The sequence below is a fragment of the Ranitomeya imitator genome, chromosome 5 (genome assembly GCF_032444005.1).
Source record: "Ranitomeya imitator isolate aRanImi1 chromosome 5, aRanImi1.pri, whole genome shotgun sequence".
Classification (NCBI taxonomy): Eukaryota; Metazoa; Chordata; class Amphibia; order Anura; family Dendrobatidae; genus Ranitomeya; species Ranitomeya imitator.
In genome coordinates, this window is record NC_091286.1 from 22,081,905 (window position 1) to 22,103,914 (window position 22,010).

The 22,010-nt window shown below is 48.7% G+C and overlaps 1 protein-coding gene across 3 annotated transcripts in view; it reads left to right on the forward strand.

Annotated features, from left to right (window-relative positions):
* CDC42BPA (CDC42 binding protein kinase alpha) overlaps positions 1-17,887 on the forward strand; it is a 152,404-nt gene extending 134,517 nt beyond the window's left edge. For 2 of the 3 annotated variants that reach the window (XM_069768389.1, XM_069768390.1), the window contains 9 exons: positions 1,404-1,466; positions 3,990-4,583; positions 8,390-8,487; positions 8,747-8,831; positions 8,927-9,050; positions 12,630-12,747; positions 16,290-16,407; positions 16,551-16,705; positions 17,142-17,887. In XM_069768389.1, coding sequence (XP_069624490.1) covers positions 1,404-1,466; positions 3,990-4,583; positions 8,390-8,487; positions 8,747-8,831; positions 8,927-9,050; positions 12,630-12,747; positions 16,290-16,407; positions 16,551-16,705; positions 17,142-17,273 — 1,487 coding nt within the window. In that variant the 3' untranslated portion in view covers positions 17,274-17,887. Of the gene's footprint in view, positions 1-1,403; positions 1,467-3,989; positions 4,584-8,389; positions 8,488-8,746; positions 8,832-8,926; positions 9,051-12,629; positions 12,748-13,972; positions 14,159-16,289; positions 16,408-16,550; positions 16,706-17,141 lie in introns of all 3 variants that reach the window. The other variant, XM_069768391.1, reaches the window with a different exon arrangement.
* The last annotated feature ends 4,123 nt before the right edge of the window (positions 17,888-22,010 follow it).

A 22,010-nucleotide genomic window follows, 5' to 3' on the forward strand; every position in this document is an offset into this window, starting at 1 on the left:
TCACACCTTCGGCTCTTTTGAAGAGAGATGTCAATTACAGCCTGACACTATCAATCTGTGAGAAACTTTACACAGGGAATTTCAGAGGAAATAATATGTTCATTGGTTGAGTGTTCACGGCCCAGTCACAAACAAGCAATTATAAATATTAACATGAGGGGCTGGTCTAGAAATTTGACCTCCAGGGTGACTCTATAAATTAGACCTACACCCAAAGGGGGGTGTTCACAGATTGAGGGCAGCCAAGCTGATGTGTTCCATTCCATCTTCGTCCCCCCCTCAGGGAGCAGAAAGCAGACTACAAAGTTGGATATTTCTGTAAGTTTTCTCCTGTTTATCTTACACTGTTTTGCATATTTGTATGTCTTATCATATTTTTATACCTTTTTCTTACTGTAAACACTGTACCTTTTTGTATTAAATCATAAAACTTTAACAAGTTGAACCTTGCATGTTCGAAAGAATCCATAGCCTTAACGTGTGTGAGCCTTATGATTTGCAGACAGTAGAGGTAATATTTCCGGGACTCATCGCCCGTGTGTTCGGTGAGTGGTGGCAGCGTGTATGAGCGGGTGTGTGGCCTGCGTCAGTGTGTGATTTATGCTCCCATTACAGTATAGGACAGAGGTTGAATGGAGTACCGAGAGAGGGGACAAATATATAAATATATTAATTCTCCTCCAATCTATCTAAATATAAAATTACTTATTAAAAAAAAAAAAAAAAACTAAACTCAAAACGTCGGCACAGCCCCCAAAAGACGTAATAAAATGTTATCAAATCATCCATTAATACCACAGCTCACCAAGAAAAAAAAAACAAGCTCTACACGGCTCCATCGATGGAAAAATGAAAAGGACTATGAAAAACGCGACTCAAAATAATTTTTAACAAATTAAAAAACAAAAAAAAATTCATCACCAAAATAATAAAAAAAGAAAACAACTATACAAGCTTGTTATCGCCATAATTGTACTGACCTGGAGAATCATGTTACTGCACAATGAACGCCGTAAAAACCTGGGCGGTAGAGTCGGAGTTGATATAAAATAAACTTCCAACGCCTTATGTCCTATAAATGTCTGTTCTGTTCCTGATCTCAGGATCTCGGATTTTAGTGGAGGTGAATCTGTGCTGCACTTTATGTACAGGCTCAATACCCCCACCCAAAAAAAAACAATAGCGAAATTGCATATTGTTTTATGTTATTTCCCATTTTTCAGTGACTGATCTGGTACAGTGACTGGTGTCATTCATAATTACGACTCGTCCCACAGGATGGAATCGACAATTATGTCAATGGGAAGATAAAACGGAAGACAATGGAGGGAGGGGAAACAAAAGCGAAAAATTGTCTGTGGCAGGAAGGGGTTAATGTCCTTTTCATTTGCTTTCCTCTGTAGATCATGAAAGAATAGCGCTTGGAAATGAAGAGGGCTTGTTTGTCGTGCACGTCACCAAAGATGGTAAGACCAAGCGAATATTCTTGTTTTTTTTGCTTTTTTTTGCCTCCGTTGATGCTTCCGATCCGAAGTTCCAGTCTGCGAATAATTGAAAAGTTCTGTTCTCTCCAAATACACTTTGTGCATCACTTCTTCATGTGCTTCTAGATCTCAGTGATTGCTGTCACTGAATAGGACAAGTTCTTATTGAATGACAGCAAGCGGAGATCTTAGGGGGAAAAATAGCAGAACAGGACTTGCCGCGCGCCGGACTTTCTGCTCCCTGCGCCGGACTCTCTGCTCCCCGCCGGCCTCTCTCTGCTCCCGCCGGCCTCTCTCTGCTCCCGCCGGCCTCTCTCTGCTCCCGCCGGCCTCTCTCTGCTCCCGCCGGCCTCTCTCTGCTCCCGCCGGCCTCTCTCTGCTCCCGCCGGCCTCTCTCTGCTCCCGCCGGACTCTCTCTCTGCTCCCGCCGGCCTCTCTCTGCTCCCGCCGGCCTCTCTCTGCTCCCGCCGGACTCTCTCTCTGCTCCCGCCGGACTCTCTCTCTGCTCCCGCCGGACTCTCTCTCTGCTCCCGCCGGACTCTCTCTCTGCTCCCGCCGGACTCTCTCTCTGCTCCCGCCGGACTCTCTCTCTGCTCCCGCCGGACTCTCTCTCTGCTCCCGCCGGACTCTCTCTCTGCTCCCGCCGGACTCTCTCTCTGCTCCCGCCGGACTCTCTCTCTGCTCCCGCCGGACTCTCTCTCTGCTCCCGCCGGACTCTCTCTCTGCTCCCGCCGGACTCTCTCTCTGCTCCCGCCGGACTCTCTCTCTGCTCCCGCCGGACTCTCTCTCTGCTCCCGCCGGACTCTCTCTCTGCTCCCGCCGGACTCTCTCTCTGCTCCCGCCGGACTCTCTCTCTGCTCCCGCCGGACTCTCTCTCTGCTCCCGCCGGACTCTCTCTCTGCTCCCGCCGGACTCTCTCTCTGCTCCCGCCGGACTCTCTCTGCTCCCGCCGGACTCTCTCTCTGCTCCCGCCGGACTCTCTCTCTGCTCCCGCCGGACTCTCTCTCTGCTCCCGCCGGACTCTCTCTCTGCTCCCGCCGGACTCTCTCTCTGCTCCCGCCGGACTCTCTCTCTGCTCCCGCCGGACTCTCTCTCTGCTCCCGCCGGACTCTCTCTCTGCTCCCGCCGGACTCTCTCTCTGCTCCCGCCGGACTGTCTCTCTGCTCCCGCCGGACTGTCTCTCTGCTCCCGCCGGACTGTCTCTCTGCTCCCGCCGGCCTCTCTCTCTCTCTGCTCCCGCCGGCCTCTCTCTCTCTCTGCTTCCGCCGGCCTCTCTCTCTCTGCTCCCGCCGGCCTCTCTCTGCTCCCGCCGGACTCTCTCTCTGCTCCCGCCGGCCTCTCTCTGCTCCCGCCGGCCTCTCTCTGCTCCCGCCGGACTCTCTCTCTGCTCCCGCCGGACTCTCTCTCTGCTCCCGCCGGACTCTCTCTCTGCTCCCGCCGGACTCTCTCTCTGCTCCCGCCGGACTCTCTCTCTGCTCCCGCCGGACTCTCTCTCTGCTCCCGCCGGACTCTCTCTCTGCTCCCGCCGGACTCTCTCTCTGCTCCCGCCGGACTCTCTCTCTGCTCCCGCCGGACTCTCTCTCTGCTCCCGCCGGACTCTCTCTCTGCTCCCGCCGGACTCTCTCTCTGCTCCCGCCGGACTCTCTCTCTGCTCCCGCCGGACTCTCTCTCTGCTCCCGCCGGACTCTCTCTCTGCTCCCGCCGGACTCTCTCTCTGCTCCCGCCGGACTCTCTCTCTGCTCCCGCCGGACTCTCTCTCTGCTCCCGCCGGACTCTCTCTCTGCTCCCGCCGGACTCTCTCTCTGCTCCCGCCGGACTCTCTCTCTGCTCCCGCCGGACTCTCTCTCTGCTCCCGCCGGACTCTCTCTCTGCTCCCGCCGGACTCTCTCTCTGCTCCCGCCGGACTGTCTCTCTGCTCCCGCCGGACTGTCTCTCTGCTCCCGCCGGCCTCTCTCTCTCTCTGCTCCCGCCGGCCTCTCTCTCTCTCTGCTTCCGCCGGCCTCTCTCTCTCTGCTCCCGCCGGACTCTCTCTCTGCTCCTGCCGGACTCTCTCTCTCTCTGCTCCTGCCGGACTCTCTCTCTCTCTCTGCTCCCGCCGGACTCTCGCTCTCTGCTCCCGCCGGACTCTCTCTCTCTGCTCCCGCCGGACTCTCTCTCTCTGCTCCCGCCGGACTCTCTCTCTCTGCTTCCGCCGGACTCTCTCTCTCTGCTCCCGCCGGACTCTCTCTCTCTCTGCTCCCGCCGGACTCTCTCATTCCATGTGTGCATTATTTCTTAACACAAACATTTATGAGAATGGCAGATATGAACATGCCTGCTTCTTGATGGTTTCTAGTAACAGATTCTATATTACAAAACAATATCAAAGCACATGGAAGAAGCTGTGCTTATACTTTGCACGGTGCAGCATTACAGATGGTTATGGGGGTACGTCGTGGTACCCCCTGCCGCTGCTATTTGTTCCGTAGTAAAATATGCACTGACTATTTCCTTTTCTGTCCACAGAGATCATAAGGGTTGGAGATAACAAGAAGGTTCACCAGGTGGAGCTTCTACCGAACGAGCAGCTAATCGCCGTCATATCAGGGAGGAACCGCCACGTCCGGCTCTATCCTATGGCCTCGCTAGACGGGAGAGAGACTGAATTTTTCAAGCTGGCCGAGACGAAGGGCTGCCAGGGTATAGCGTCGGGCCAGGTGCGGCACGGGGCGCTCACTTGCCTGTGCGTGTCCATGAAAAGGCAGGTGCTCTGCTACGAACTGAACCAAAGCAAGACCCGGCACAAAAAGATCAAGGAGATCCAGGTCCCCGGCAACGTCCAGTGGATGGCCATCTTCAACGAGCGGCTGTGCGTGGGCTACCAGTCCGGATTCATCCGATACCCTTTACATGCCGAAGGCAGCCCGTACAGCCTCCTCCATGCCGACGACCACACGCTATCATTCATCACACAACAACCCACGGACGCCATTTGCGCAGTGGAGATCTCGAATAAGGAATATCTGCTGTGTTTTAGCAGCGTTGGGGTTTATGTTGACTGCCAGGGTCGGAGGTCGCGGCAGCAGGAGCTCATGTGGCCTGCCGTTCCATCAGCGTGCTGTAAGTGTCTCACTGAGAAATTAGGAAAAAAATGCGCTGTAAATAAACCGCCAAGTCCAAAATCTATACTGGAATTTATTCCTATAGGTCAAATTTTCCGATAGAGCTCCAAATCTTCTGTGCAGTCAGTTATATGGTAAAGTGTAGTCTTATTGCAGCCACCACTAGGTGGAGCGCACTGCATTCAGATTTATACAGTCACCACTATGGGGAGCTCACTGCATATAGATTTATACAGTCACCACTAGAGGGAGCTCACTACATACAGATTTATACAGTCACCACTAGAGGGAGCTCACTACTACAGATTTATATAGTCACCACTAGAGGGAGCTCACTACATACAGATTTATACTGCCACCACTAGAGGGAGCTCACTACATACAGATTTATACAGCCACCAGTAGAGGGAGCTCACTACATTCAGATTTATACTGCCACCACTAGAGGGAGCTCACTACATTCAGATTTATACTGCCACCACTAGAGGGAGCTCACTACATACAGATTTATACAGTCACCACTAGAAGGAGCTCACTACATACAGATTTATACAGCCACCACTAGAGGGAGCTCACTACATACAGATTTATACAGCCACCACTAGAGGGAGCTCACTACATACAGATTTATACAGCCACCACTAGAGGGAGCTCACTACATACAGATTTCTACAGCCACCACTAGAGGGAGCTCACTACATACAGATTTCTACAGTCACCACTAGAGGGAGCTCACTACCTACAGATTTAGGCTACGTTTACATTAGCGTTGCGTCGGGCGCAGCCGCGGCGACGCATGCGTCATGCGCCCCTATATTTAACATGGGCGCATGGACATGCGTTGCACTTGCGTTTTGTGACGCATGCGTCAGGGCGCAGAGGACGCTGCATGATGCAGTTTTTTCTGTGCCAAAAACCATGCAAAAGTGGACGCATGCATCACAAAACGCTGCGTTGTGCATGCGTTTACATTTGCATTGTGCGTTGCGTCGCCGACGCCGCACCGCACCACGCAAATGTGAACGTAGCCTTATACAGCCACAAATGGGTGATATCACTGCATACAGATTTATACAGCCACCACTAGGGGAAGCTCACTACATACAGATTTATACAGCCACCACTAGAGGGAGCTCACTACATACAGATTTATACAGCCACCACTAGGGGAAGCTCACTACATACAGATTTATACAGCCACCACTAGGGGAAGCTCACTACATACAGATTTATACAGCCACCACTAGAGGGAGCTCACTACATACAGATTTATACAGCCACCACTAGGGGGAGCTCACTACATACAGATTTATACAGCCACCACTAGAGGGAGCTCACTACATTCAGATTTATACAGTCACCACTAGGAGGAGCTCACTACATACAGATTTATACAGCCACCACTAGAGGGAGCTCACTACATGCAGATTATACAGTCACCACTAGAGGGAGCTCACTACATACAGATTTATACAGCCACCACTAGGGGGAGCTCACTACATACAGATTTATACAGCCACCACTAGAGGGAGCTCACTACATGCAGATTATACAGTCACCACTAGAGGGAGCTCACTACATACAGATTTATACAGCCACCACTAGAGGGAGCTCACTACATTCAGATTTATACAGCCACCACTAGAGGGAGCTCACTACATTCAGATTTATACAGCCACCACTAGAGGGAGCTCACTACATTCAGATTTATACAGTCACCACTAGGAGGAGCTCACTACATACAGATTTATACAGCCACCACTAGAGGGAGCTCACTACATGCAGATTATACAGTCACCACTAGAGGGAGCTCACTACATACAAATTTATACAGCCACCACTAGAGGGAGCTCACTACATACGGATTTATACAGCCACCACTAGAGGGAGCTCACTACATGCAGATTATACAGTCACCACTAGAGGGAGCTCACTACATACAGATTATACAGTCACCACTAGAGGGAGCTCACTACATACAGATTTATTCAGTCACCACTAGAAGGAGCTCACTGCATACAGATTTATACAGCCACCACTAGGAGGAGCTCACTACATACAGATTATACACCCACCACTAGGAGGAGCTCACTACATACAGATTTATACAGTCACCACTAGGAGGAGCTCACTACATACAGATTTATACAGCCACCACTAGAGGGAGCTCACTACATGCAGATTATACAGTCACCACTAGAGGGAGCTCACTACATACAAATTTATACAGCCACCACTAGAGGGAGCTCACTACATACGGATTTATACAGCCACCACTAGAGGGAGCTCACTACATACAGATTATACACCCACCACTAGAGGGAGCTCACTACATTCAGATTTATACAGTCACCACTAGGAGGAGCTCACTACATACAGATTTATACAGCCACCACTAGGGGGAGCTCACTACATACAGATTTATACAGCCACCACTAGAGGGAGCTCACTACATACAGATTTATACAGCCACCACTAGGGGAAGCTCACTACATTCAGATTTATACAGCCACCACTAGAGGGAGCTCACTACATGCAGATTATACAGTCACCACTAGAGGGAGCTCACTACATACAGATTTATTCAGTCACCACTAGAAGGAGCTCACTGCATACAGATTTATACAGCCACCACTAGGAGGAGCTCACTACATACAGATTATACACCCACCACTAGGAGGAGCTCACTACATACAGATTTATACAGTCACCACTAGGAGGAGCTCACTACATACAGATTTATACAGCCACCACTAGAGGGAGCTCACTACATGCAGATTATACAGTCACCACTAGAGGGAGCTCACTACATACAAATTTATACAGCCACCACTAGAGGGAGCTCACTACATACGGATTTATACAGCCACCACTAGAGGGAGCTCACTACATACAGATTATACACCCACCACTAGAGGGAGCTCACTACATTCAGATTTATACAGTCACCACTAGGAGGAGCTCACTACATACAGATTTATACAGCCACCACTAGGGGGAGCTCACTACATACAGATTTATACAGCCACCACTAGAGGGAGCTCACTACATACAGATTTATACAGCCACCACTAGGGGAAGCTCACTACATTCAGATTTATACAGCCACCACTAGAGGGAGCTCACTACATGCAGATTATACACCCACCACTAGAGGGAGCTCACTACATTCAGATTTATACAGTCACCACTAGGAGGAGCTCACTACATACAGATTTATACAGCCACCACTAGAGGGAGCTCACTACATGCAGATTATACAGTCACCACTAGAGGGAGCTCACTACATACAAATTTATACAGCCACCACTAGAGGGAGCTCACTACATACGGATTTATACAGCCACCACTAGAGGGAGCTCACTACATGCAGATTATACAGTCACCACTAGAGGGAGCTCACTACATACAGATTATACAGTCACCACTAGAGGGAGCTCACTACATACAGATTTATTCAGTCACCACTAGAAGGAGCTCACTGCATACAGATTTATACAGCCACCACTAGGAGGAGCTCACTACATACAGATTATACACCCACCACTAGGAGGAGCTCACTACATACAGATTTATGCAGCCACCACTAGAGGGAGCTCACTACATACAGATTATACAGTCACCACTAGAGGGAGCTCACTACATACAGATTATACAGTCACCACTAGGGGGAGCTCACTGCATGCAGTTTTATATACATATGCCCGCCATTTATCCATATTGCCCCACAGCCCTATCCATACGAAGTAGACCAAGGAAAGCATGCTTTGGTTGACTGTATCTGTTGCATCCTTGCACTTGCAGGCTACAATGCCCCCTACCTCTCTGTGTACAGTGAAAACGCAGTTGACATCTACGACATTAATTCCATGGAGTGGATTCAGACTATTCCCCTTAAGAAGGTAACCGTTTATCTGAAGGACTTTACCCCATATATATCTAAGAATCTTGGCATCCAGCTGAATATAACATTTGGGAGGAGCCTTGTGAGGAGCTGCCTGTCAGCCAGTCAGAATAAGTTGGAATGTTTTCAGCATTGCTGATTGGCTGAGAAGCTGCCAGTTTTCCTGCCTCTTTTTCAGCTGGATGATAAGCGCAGTGTGTACCAGCTGCCACCGATTTAAAAGGAAATTTTAGGAACCTTTTCCATTTCACCCTTAGGTGCGTCCACTGAATGCAGAAGGTTCACTTAATCTTCTGGGATTGGAAACAATACGACTTATATATTTCAAGAATAAAATGGCTGGTGAGGAATAATTTATAACTTTTTTTTTTCATCTTGGTGTTGACCCCACGACCCCACACCTCCTCTGACCTCACTGTAATTTACTTGTTTTCTAGAAGGGGACGAGCTGGTCGTTCCCGAGACGTCGGACAATAGCCGGAAGCAAATGGTGAGGAATATTAACAACAAGCGGAGGTACTCTTTCCGTGTGCCGGAGGAGGAAAGAATGCAGCAGAGGAGGTAGGAAGCCACGGAAGCGTCACATAATACCAGACCTGATCCACGCAAGTCATCCTACATCTATGTGACGTGAACGTACGACACACACTATTCTGCTGGGAGAGTCACTGTGTGTATACAGTTGTGCTAATTCTAAGTAGCATAGTGAGCGCAGCCCTGAAGTATAATGCAGAATGTAGCTCAGGATGAGTACTGGATCAGTAATGTATGTACACAGTGACTGCACCAGCAGAATAGTGAGTGCAGCTCTGGGGTATAATACAGGAGGTAACTCAGGATCAGTAATGTAATGTATGTACACAGTGACTGCACCAGCAGAATAGTGAGTGCAGCTCTGGAGTATAATAAAGGATGTAACTCAGGATCAGTAATGTATGTACACAGTGACTGCACCAGCAGAATAGTGAGTGCAGCTCTGGGGTATAATACAGGATGTAACTCAGGATCAATAATGTATGTACACAGTGACTGCACCAGCAGAATAGTGAGTGCAGCTCTGGGGTATAATACAGGATGTAACTCAGGATCAGTAATGTATGTACACAGTGACTGCACCAGCCGAATAGTGAGTGCAGCTCTGGGGTATAATACAGGATGTAACTCAGGATCAGTAATGTATGTACACAGTGACTGCACCAGCAGAATAGTGAGTGCAGCTCTGGGGTATAATAAAGGATGTAACTCAGGATCAGTAATGTATGTACACAGTGACTGCACCAGCAGAGTAGTGAGTGCAGCTCTGGGGTATAATACAGGAGGTAACTCAGGATCAGTAATGTATGTACACAGTGACTGCACCAGCAGAATAGTGAGTGCAGCTCTGGGGTATAATACAGGATGTAACTCAGGATCAGTAATGTATGTACACAGTGACTGCACCAGCAGAATAGTGAGTGCAGCTCTGGGGTATAATGCAGATGTAACTCAGGATCAGTAATGTAATGTATGTACACAGTGACTGCACCAGCAGAATAGTGAGTGCAGCTCTGGGGTATAATACAGGATGTAACTCGGGATCAGGAATGTCATGTATGTACAGTACAGACCAAAAGTTTGGACACACCTTCTTATTAGAGATTTTTCTGTATTTTCATGACTATGAAAATTGTACATTCACACTGAAGGCATCAAAACTATGAATTAACACATGTGGAATTATATACTTAAAAAAAGTGTGAAACAACTGAAATTATGTCTTATATTCTAGGTTCTTCAAAGTAGCCACCTTTTGCTTTGATGACTGCTTTGCACACTCTTGGCATTCTCTTGATGAGCTTCAAGAGGTAGTCACCGGGAATGGTTTTCACTTCACAGGTGTGCCCTGTCAGGTTTAATAAGTAGGATTTTTTTGCCTTATAAATGGGGTTGGGACAATCAGTTGTGTTGTGCAGAAGTCTGGTGGATACACAGCTGATAGTCCTACTGAATAGACTGTTAGAATTTGTATTATGGCAAGAAAAAAGCAGCTAAGTAAAGAAAATTGAGTGGCCATCATTACTTTAAGAAATGAAGGTCAGTCAGTCCAAAAAATTGGGCAAACTTTAAAAGTATCCCCAAGTGCAGTGGCAAAAACCATCAAGCGCTACAAAGAAACTGGCTCACATGAGGACCGCCCCAGGAAAGGAAGACCAAGAGTCACCTCTGCTTCTGAGGATAAGTTTATCCGAGTCACCAGCCTAAGAAATCGCAGGTTAACAGCAGCTCAGATCAGAGACCAGGTCAATGCCACACAGAGTTCTAGCAGCAGACACATCTCTACAACAACTGTTAAGAGGAGACTTTGTGCAGCAGGCCGTCATGGTAAAATAGCTGCTAGGAAACCACTGCTAAGGACAGGCAACAAGCAGAAGAGACTTGTTTGGGCTAAAGAACACAAGGAATGGACATTAGACCAGTGGAAATCTGTGCTTTGGTCTGATGAGTCCAAATTTGAGATCTTTGGTTCCAACCACCGTGTCTTTGTGCGACGCAGAAAAGGTGAACGGATGGACTCTACATGCCTGGTTCCCACCGTGAAGCATGGAGGAGGAGGTGTGATGGTGTGGGGGGGCTTTGCTGGTGACACTGTTGGGGATTTATTCAAAATTGAAGGCATACTGAACCAGCATGGCCACCACAGCATCTTGCAGCGGCATGCTATTCCATCCGGTTTGCGTTTAGTTGCACCATCATTTATTTTTCAACAGGACAATGACCCCAAGCACACCTCCAGGCTGTGTAAGGGCTGTTTGACCAAGAAGGAGAGTGATGGGGGGCTACGCCAGATGACCTGGCCTCCACAGTCACCAGACCTGAACCCAATGGAGATGGTTTGGGGTGAGCTGGACCGCAGAGTGAAGGCAAAAGGGCCAACAAGTGCTAAGCATCTCTGGGAACTCCTTCAAGATTGTTGGAAGACCATTCCCGGTGACTACCTCTTGAAGCCCATCAAGAGAATGCCAAGAGTGTGCAAAGCAGTCATCAAAGCAAAAGGTGGCTACTTTGAAGAACCTAGAATATAAGACATATTTCAGTTGTTTCACATTTTTTTGTTAAGTATATAATTCCACATGTGATAATTCATAGTTTTGATGCCTTCAGTGTGAATTTACAATTTTCATAGTCATGAAAATACAGAAAAATCTTTAAATGAGAAGGTGTGTCCAAACTTTTGGTCTGTACTGTACACAGTGACTGCACCAGCAGAATAGTGAGTGCAGCTCTGGAGTATAATACAGGATGTAACTCAAGATCACTAATGTAATGTATGTACACTGACTGCACCAGTAGAATAGTGAGTACAGCTCTGGAGTATAATACAGGATGTAACTCAGGATCAGTAATGTAATGTATGTACACTGACTGCACCAGCAGAATAGTGAGTGCAGCTCTGGGATATAATACAGGATGTAACTCAGGATCAGTAATGTAATGTATGTACACAGTGACTGCACCAGTAGAATAGTGAGTGCAGCTCTGGGATATAATACAGGAGGTAACTCAGGATCAGTAATGTAATGTATGTACACAGTGACTGCACCAAGAGAATAGTGAGTGCAGCTCTGGGGTATAATACAGGAGGTAACTCAGGATCAGTAATGTAATGTATGCACACAGTGACTGCACCAGCAGAATAGTGAGTGCAGCTCTGGAGTATAATACAGGATGTAACTCAGGATCAGTAATGTAATGTATGTACACAGTGACTGCACCAGCAGAATAGTGAGTGCAGCTCTGGGGTATAATACAGGATGTAACTCAGGATCAGTAATGTAATGTATGTACACTGACTGCACCAGTAGAATAGTGAGTGCAGCTCTGGGATATAATACAGGATGTAACTCAGGATCAGTAATGTAATGTATGTACACAGTGACTGTACCAGCAGAATAGTGAGTGCAGCTCTGGGATATAATACAGGATGTAACTCAGGATCAGTAATGTAATGTATGCACACAGTGACTGCACCAGCAGAATAGTGAGTGCAGCTCTGGTAGGTTGATAAAGATTTTCCAGATGTGAAGTATGGATGGCTCTCTGGAGAACATACTCCCTTTTCTATGATCTGTGCGGTTCCTTCACTGAGCATTTTTCTTGCAGGGAGATGTTACGAGACCCTGAGATGAGGAACAAGCTCATTTCCAACCCAACAAACTTCAACCACATAGCACACATGGGGCCCGGAGACGGTATCCAAATATTGAAAGATTTACCTATGGTGAGAGACGCTGCTGCCGGATCAGTAGATCCAATGTTCTTCAGTGCTGATGACTTCATAAATGTAATATTTGGTTTTAATAAAATCCCTTTCGGCTATGTGCACACGTTCAGGATTTCTTGTAGAAATTTCCTGAGCAAAACCGGACATTTTCTGCAAGAAATCCGCATGCATTTTTGACACGCTTTTTTGTGTTTTTTTTTTCTGGAGTTTCCCAATGCATTAAATAGCGGAAAAACGCGAAAAATCCGCAAAATGAAAGAACATGCTGCGTTTTTTACCGCAAAGTGTTTTTTGTGAAAAAAAAAAAAAACATATCATGTGCACAAGAATTGCAGAATGATGGGATGAATAATGTATATAATGCATATTTATAGCGAAAAAATGCGGAAAAAAACGCAACGTGTGCACATAGCCTTAGTCTAATATCCGATTATCCAGAGATTCTTACTTCAGATCAAAAAGCTGTGTGGCCGTTCTGGTGCTATGAGACGGACTGTTTATCTACAAGACTTCTCTAAACTGATAACAGAATGGGTGCTAAATATTTACACTTCTGGAATTAAATTTTGGGATTGTCCTGTGGCTGGCATCCTACTGGAAAGGACGTGTGGGAGGAGCATTGTGCTGACAGTCTTCTCCCAGATGTCCTTTTCAGCTTCATGCCAGGCACAGGACAGAACCCTGAACTCTGGCTCTTGGTCAGGAAATACACTGCTCTTGTGTGGGATATTGAAGTCATTGATCGCTTGCGGACCCCCAGTATTAGCTTGTCTCTAGGGAGATCTCCTGTTATATGGGGCAGTGTTTTCCATTTTGTGTGAATCCATCGACAACACGATGAAAAGTTCTGCAACTTTGTATTTCTATTCTTCCTCCTTCACTTTTTTCAACATCTCCACTTGCTGTAAAAGAACTTGGAACACTTTTCTTTCTGAGACCAACATCCTTAATGGACATAATACTGCTCACAGATGAGGGTTTGTTACATTTGCATCCGCTCTAAACAATATACTTTGACTTAAATCATACAGACTGATGATTATTTGTTCTGCACCGATACATTGTAACAAACTATCAGCACACGAGAGAGATACGTTTTGCGACTGATGTATTTTCTTCCAGAGTCCATATTGGTGCAGTTTTCCAGTGCAAGTTATTACTGGTGATACTGGAGTCTTTCTCCCGTTGATTGTGTCTTTTTTTTATTCTGTCTTTTTACTAGTCCAGGTCCCCTAATCCATCCCCCCTCCGCCATCACTCCAGCCTGATCTCCACTCCAAGCAACTTTGAGCACGTCTATCACATGACTGCAAATTCTGCTGAAAACTTTCTGTCCTCCGACCCCGTCCACCCCGCCACCTCCTCCTACTCCTCCCCGTCTCTCAGCACTACCCCTGGCTCTCACAGGGTATGCACAGCCGAGCCCCGGACTAACCTGTGTGGTGTGCCTGCCTCCATGTCACCGCTGCTTATGACTGCTTCTCGCTCCTCTAGGTTTCTGCTTCTGATCTGAAGCTTCAGCCATTGCTCCTCACTCCTCCCGATCATTGCTCCTCACTCCTCCCGATCATTGCTCCTCACTCCTCCCGATCATTGCTCCTCACTCCTCCCGATCATTGCTCCTCACTCCTCCCGATCATTGCTCCTCACTCCTCCCGATCATTGCTCCTCACTCCTCCCGATCATTGCTCCTCACTCCTCCCGATCATTGCTCCTCACTTTTCCCGATCATTGCTCCTCACTCCTCCCGATCATTGCTCCTCACTCCTCCCGATCATTGCTCCTCACTCCTCCCGATCATTGCTCCTCACTCCTCCCGATCATTGCTCCTCACTCCTCATTCCTCCCGATCATTGCTCCTCACTCCTCCCGATCATTGCTCCTCACTCCTCCCGATCATTGCTCCTCACTCCTCCCGATCATTGCTCCTCACTCCTCCCGATCATTGCTCCTCACTCCTCCCTCCTCCCGATCATTGCTCCTCACTCCTCCCGATCATTGCTCCTCACTCCTCCTGATCATTGCTCCTCACTCCTCCTGATCATTGCTCCTCACTCCTCCCTCCTCCCGATCATTGCTCCTCCCTCCTCCCGATCATTGCTCCTCACTCCTCCCGATCATTGCTCCTCACTCCTCCCGATCATTGCTCCTCACTCCTCCCGATCATTGCTCCTCACTCCTCCCGATCATTGCTCCTCACTCCTCCCGATCATTGCTCCTCACTCCTCCCGATCATTGCTCCTCACTCCTCCCGATCATTGCTCCTCACTCCTCCCGATCATTGCTCCTCACTCCTCCCTCCTCCTGATCATTGCTCCTCACTCCTCCCGATCATTGCTCCTCACTCCTCCCGATCATTGCTCCTCACTCCTCCAGATCATTGCTCCTCACTCCTCCAAATTATTGCTTCTCACTCCTTCAAATCATTGCTTCTCGCTCCTCCCCCGACCATTACTCCTCCCTCAGCCATTGCTCCTCCCTCCTCCCCCAGCCATTGCTCCTCGCTCCTCCCCCACCCATTGCTCCTCCCTCCTCCTGGCCATTGCTCCTCGCTCCTCCAAATTATTGCTTCTCACTCCTTCAAATCATTGCTTCTCGCTCCTCCCCCGACCATTACTCCTCCCTCAGCCATTGCTCCTCCCTCCTCCCCCAGCCATTGCTCCTCGCTCCTCCCCCACCCATTGCTCCTCCCTCCTCCTGGCCATTGCTCCTCGCTCCTCCCCCAGCCATAGCTTCTCACTCATCCCCGACCCATTGCTCCTCCTGGCCATTGCTCCTCTCTCCTCCCTCCTCCTGGCCATTGCGTGTCTCTGCCTTTCATCCCTTCACCTGTTGCTGCACCTCCATCTGTTTGCCGGCTGTGGGTTTATCTCGGTGTTCGCCAGTTGCAGGGTTTGGGCTCCTGACTTGATCCGTGCGTCCTGCTCTGCCGCGGACATTATATGGCTGTATCCCCCGACTCTCCCATACACCCGGCCATTTGGCTCGGCCTCGCGCTCCTGTCTTCTCGGTGCCGGCTGCTGCCGGACCCCACTGCTTCGCCATCTCCCCTCTGTTCCTTCCTCCATCCACCTTAGGTGGTTGATCTCTCCCAGCTGGGTGCAGCAGACTTCTATCTGATGAGTTTTTTGCCCTCTAGACCGCCATCTTCATACGGACAGGAGGGCGATGTCCGAGTGCTGCGCCCCCTCTCCGCAGACCCCGCTCTCCTGATGCACAATGTTCCTGCTTCCAGTTTTCACTGCACAGCCCTGTGGGTTGGGGGTGATGTTTGGGGGTTCATCCTCTGACCGTGGTCCCTTGTGGATTTCCCATCTCCCACCCCAATGACGCCATATCATCCCATACGGTTCTGATCCGCACATGGTGTGTTTCCATGTTCGCCTGTTCTGCCGCCTCCATGTTGGTTTCTGCTTCAGTCTGGATGGTCTCGGCTTCCGCCCCCTGGAGCTTTACCGTCTGCGGTGCTTATGATCACTGCGTCTGGTTTTCCGTTATATTTACCCCCCATAACTGTGTCCCCCCTCTGCTCCGAACAGAACCTCCGGCACCAGGATAGTCGCTCCATGTTCAGCGGCTCCGTCAGTATTCCCTCAATTAACAAGTCCCGCGGGGAGCCCGGCCGGTCGATGAGCGCCAGCAGTGGCCTGGCCGCACGTAAGTAACCGCAGCGCCGCAGGCTGACGGCGCAGTCATTGATGCCCACATAGGGGTCTGTGGAATCACTCGCTACCTGATGTGACCCCCGAAGGGGAAGCGAATATCGTCTTAAAACGAACATCTCGCAATTCACATTGCAGGGACGTCACAGAACGGCAGCGCTCTACGGCGAGAGTTCTCCGGCAGCAGCTACGGAGCCAAGAGGCAGCCCATGACGTCCCCGTCTGACGGCTCATTGTCTTCCGGAGGACCCGACCAAGGAAGTGACGCAGCAGCGCGAGACTATGAGCGAGAGGTGAGAAGACGGATCCGTCACCGCCGGGCTTTCATAAAAAGCAGTATGGATGTGACTGGAGTAGTGAGGTCAACAGCTTGCTTCATTTACCTTGGTCATTATTTACACTCTAGTCACATCCAAAGCTGCATGCATTGATTTCTTTTAGCTTTCCGGTTGCATGACTGTAATGTTGAGTCATACAAGCGGAAACCGTTGTTTCTCCGACTCTGTCCAGAGCCGCTCACATCTGACGAGAGCGGCGCCAATGACGTTACGGTCCGAGATCTCCACGTGCGCGATCGGCAGTACATGGGCGTCTCTGGACGGTGCCGAATGACCCCTCTAAGAGTCCATGTGCCACAATCTGAGATTCTGTGCAGCTTTGAATGTGACTGCAGATATCAGCTCGTGTTGTGTTCGGAGGTTTAACCCCTTCTGTTTTATTCGTCCTCAGGACTCCGATTCGCCAAGACATTCAACAGCCTCCAATAGCTCCAACCTAAGCAGCCCCCCGAGCCCGGTGTCGCCCCACAAGACCAAGAGCAGCTCCTTAGAGAGCTCGGATCACGTCAGCTGGGACGCCTGAACCTCCTCGCCCCTTCCCGCTGCTCTTGGCATCTCCCATCCCCCCACCACCACCCGCCGCTGGTCAGAGGAGGCCACCAGGACACTACCCACCATCGGCGAGCAGCGTGCCTGCGGACACACCTGACCCAGCAGAGGATCGGGCGCTTTGCTAATGGTTTCCATGAGCCACAAATGGCGGACACACAACGGAACCATTGTGGGAAGTCCGGGCGGGTGCGGGGAAGTCCGCCGTGTCGCCTGCCCCCGTGGGAGGACACATCCGATGTGTGATCGCCTCCCCGCTCTCATCAATAACGTATTTTACTACAGAGTTTAATCTAAATAGTACATTGCATATGTATATATAAGGACGGAGTATTAGAGGCATATTTAAAGAGATTCTGTCATTTTAATGATCGATTGTTTGCGTTCATTACTGATATATGGGGTAAACCCGCTTCACGGATCAGACTACGTACCGTACAATCACGTAATCTTCACGTTTTGCTTTACACGGTCAATCGCAGTTTTGTTTTGTTTTTTTCATTTCCCCACTACAGGTTTTTTTTTATAGATATATATATATATATATATATATATATATATATATATATATATATATATATATATATATATATATATATATATATATATATATATATATATATATATATATATCTCATCTGTGATCTTGCAGCCATTGCATAATGACTTCACTTTTCACTGGTGTTCACCATTCCACAGGAAGATTTAATTTCTCAGGAAACGCCCTGCCATCTTTCCATATTATTAACCGCCTCAGCTGTTAGGAAGCCTTTGCCACCTCCACCCCCCTCAGTTACGGTTATCTTTAACCATTTTATCTGTTTACAGTTCATTATAGTGAATTTTATCATTATGAGAAGTTTCTATGCTGAAGGAAATGCACAGAAATAGGATGAATGCAGTACTGTCTTTTGGCCAGCAGATGGCACTGTTGCAGATAGTGTTTGGTTAGTTGTAAGGAAACAGCGCCACCTGCTGGCTGTGAGGTGTAACTTACAAAGTTTAATTTTAGCAGAATTGTTTTATTTTTTATCAGAAAGGATAAATTAGACAAAAATTAAAACTTAAGTATTAAGGTCCAAGCTACACTGATATTTTTTTTTTTGTTGTTGCACAATTTTGCCTGTACAAACGTCCGTGTAATTATGATTTTAAAGATGGGAGGGGGTGGTTGGCATTAGAAAATTGTTGTGCATTTTGCTTGGAAGCAGGATGGTGACTGCCCGTGGATTTTATTTAAGCTGCTGACTAATCGCTTGTTCCACAACGATTACTAATAAACACACAGAAGAAAAAAGTTACAAATTGGATCCATAAATAAAAATCTGGTGGCCATTTTGCCAGTTACAGTAGCCCGAAGAGCAATTCTCACTATTGACCACTTGGTGGCGCCTTGAGCACATCTTCTGTGCCTATCAGAGGGGGCGATTTACCAATAATATTTCCTGTCTGACCACAAAAAAAATAAAACTAAACTAAAAAAAAAAACCATTTTATCGAATTCCCAGACACATTCAAACACCTCCCATAAAATTCTTTAGGAAGAAGATTCAGGTCCCAATCCTCACCCCCTTGCATGTAGGTCCTTGTATTTTACATCCATCTGCTTTGTTTGTATTTATTTATTTATTATAATTTTTTTTAGTTTTTTTTTTTATTATTATTGTCACCATCCCCCTCCCCCACCAAAGTATTCTGATGCCCCTCCCCCCCCCCCCCCCCCCCCCCCCCCCGCGGTGTATAAATCCACGTATTGTGCTTTGCGCAGTCTCCGCAAAATATTTTTTTTTCCTTTGTGTTTGTTAAAATCGAGATGTCATTTTATCTGTTAATATATTTATAATCACGATGCTGGTATTTTTTGTTTTTACAATTAATGCTATACAAGAAAGATGGAAAAATTAAAAAAAGTCAAAAAATCAAATTGGATGCTTTTATTTTATTTATTGCTTTATCCTGAGAGAGAGAGAGAAAAAAAATGTATATATTCCCATTGGCTTTGCATTCGGTTTCGTGTTTCGGTCGATCCTCGACTTTTCGCCATAATCGGCCGATTTCACTCGACTCGACTTTTGAGATAGTCGGGTTTCGCGAAACCCGGCTCGACCCTAAAAAAGTCAAGGTCGCTCAACCCTAGTTACTACAGCAGGAAACACTGAACTTCTTACATTTATTATTCAAGGCTTTAAATCTTCCAAGCCATAAAGCTGAATGAAAAGTGTTGCTGCCTGTAGTCACCACTAGGGGGAGCCCAATGCATTCAGATTTGTACATCGCCTCCTAAATGCCACGATCTGGCTCCCTGTAGTCACCACTAGGGGGAGCCCAATGCATTCAGATTTGTACATCGCCTCCTAAATGCCACGATCTGGCTCCCTGTAGTCACCACTAGGGGGAGCCCAATGCATTCAGATTTGTACATCGCCTCCTGAATGCCACGATCTGGCTGCCTGCAGTCACCAGTAGGGGGAGCTCCATGCATTCAGATTTGTACATCGCCCCCTGAATGCCACGATCTGGCTGCCTGCAGTCACCAGTAGGGGGAGCTCCATGCATTCAGATTTGTACATCGCCTCCTGAATGCCACGATCTGGCTCCCTGTAGTCACCACTAGGGGGAGCTCCATGCATTCAGATTTGTACATCGCCTCCTAAATGCCACGATCTGGCTGCCTGCAGTCACCAGTAGGGGGAGCTCCATGCATTCAGATTTGTACATCGCCTCCTGAATGCCACGATCTGGCTGCCTGCAGTCACCAGTAGGGGGAGCTCCATGCATTCAGATTTGTACATCGCCTCCTGAATGCCACGATCTGGCTCCCTGTAGTCACCACTAGGGGGAGCTCCATGCATTCAGATTTGTACAGCGCCTCCTGAATGCCACGATCTGGCTGCCTGCAGTCACCAGTAGGGGGAGCTCCATGCATTCAGATTTGTACATCGCCCCCTGAATGCCACGATCTGGCTGCCTGCAGTCACCAGTAGGGGGAGCTCCATGCATTCAGATTTGTACATCGCCTCCTGAATGCCACGATCTGGCTCCCTGTAGTCACCACTAGGGGGAGCTCCATGCATTCAGATTTGTACATCGCCTCCTAAATGCCACGATCTGGCTGCCTGCAGTCACCAGTAGGGGGAGCTCCATGCATTCAGATTTGTACATCGCCTCCTGAATGCCACGATCTGGCTGCCTGCAGTCACCAGTAGGGGGAGCTCCATGCATTCAGATTTGTACATCGCCTCCTGAATGCCACGATCTGGCTCCCTGTAGTCACCACTAGGGGGAGCTCCATGCATTCAGATTTGTACAGCGCCTCCTGAATGCCACGATCTGGCTGCCTGCAGTCACCAGTAGGGGGAGCTCCATGCATTCAGATTTGTACATCGCCTCCTGAATGCCACGATCTGGCTCCCTGTAGTCACCACTAGGGGGAGCTCCATGCATTCAGATTTGTACATCGCCTCCTGAATGCCACGATCTGGCTCCCTGTAGTCACCAGTAGGGGGAGCTCCATGCATTCAGATTTGTACATCGCCTCCTGAATGCCACGATCTGGCTGCCTGCAGTCACCAGTAGGGGGAGCTCCATGCATTCAGATTTGTACATCGCCTCCTGAATGCCACAATCTGGCTGCCTGTAGTCACCACTAGGGGGAGCCCAATGCATTCAGATTTGTACATCGCCTCCTGAATGCCACGATCTGGCTCCCTGTAGTCACCAGTAGGGGGAGCTCCATGCATTCAGAGTTGTACATCGCCTCCTAAATGCCACGATCTGGCTGCCTGCAGTCACCACTAGGGGGAGCTCCATGCATTCAGATTTGTACATCGCCTCCTGAATGCCACAATCTGGCTCCCTGTAGTCACCAGTAGGGGGAGCTCCATGCATTCAGATTTGTACATCGCCTCCTGAATGCCACGATCTGGCTCCCTGTAGTCACCAGTAGGGGGAGCTCCATGCATTCAGATTTGTACATCGCCTCCTGAATGCCACGATCTGGCTCCCTGTAGTCACCACTAGGGGGAGCTCCATGCATTCAGATTTGTACATCGCCTCCTGAATGCCACGATCTGGCTGCCTGCAGTCACCAGTAGGGGGAGCTCCATGCATTCAGATTTGTACATCGCCTCCTGAATGCCACGATCTGGCTCCCTGTAGTCACCACTAGGGGGAGCTCCATGCATTCAGATTTGTACAGCGCCTCCTGAATGCCACGATCTGGCTGCCTGCAGTCACCAGTAGGGGGAGCTCCATGCATTCAGATTTGTACATCGCCTCCTGAATGCCACGATCTGGCTCCCTGTAGTCACCACTAGGGGGAGCTCCATGCATTCAGATTTGTACATCGCCTCCTGAATGCCACGATCTGGCTCCCTGTAGTCACCAGTAGGGGGAGCTCCATGCATTCAGATTTGTACATCGCCTCCTGAATGCCACGATCTGGCTGCCTGCAGTCACCAGTAGGGGGAGCTCCATGCATTCAGATTTGTACATCGCCTCCTGAATGCCACAATCTGGCTGCCTGCAGTCACCACTAGGGGGAGCCCAATGCATTCAGATTTGTACATCGCCTCCTGAATGCCACGATCTGGCTCCCTGTAGTCACCAGTAGGGGGAAGCTCCATGCATTCAGATTTGTACATCGCCTCCTGAATGCCACGATCTGGCTCCCTGTAGTCACCACTAGGGGGAGCTCCATGCATTCAGATTT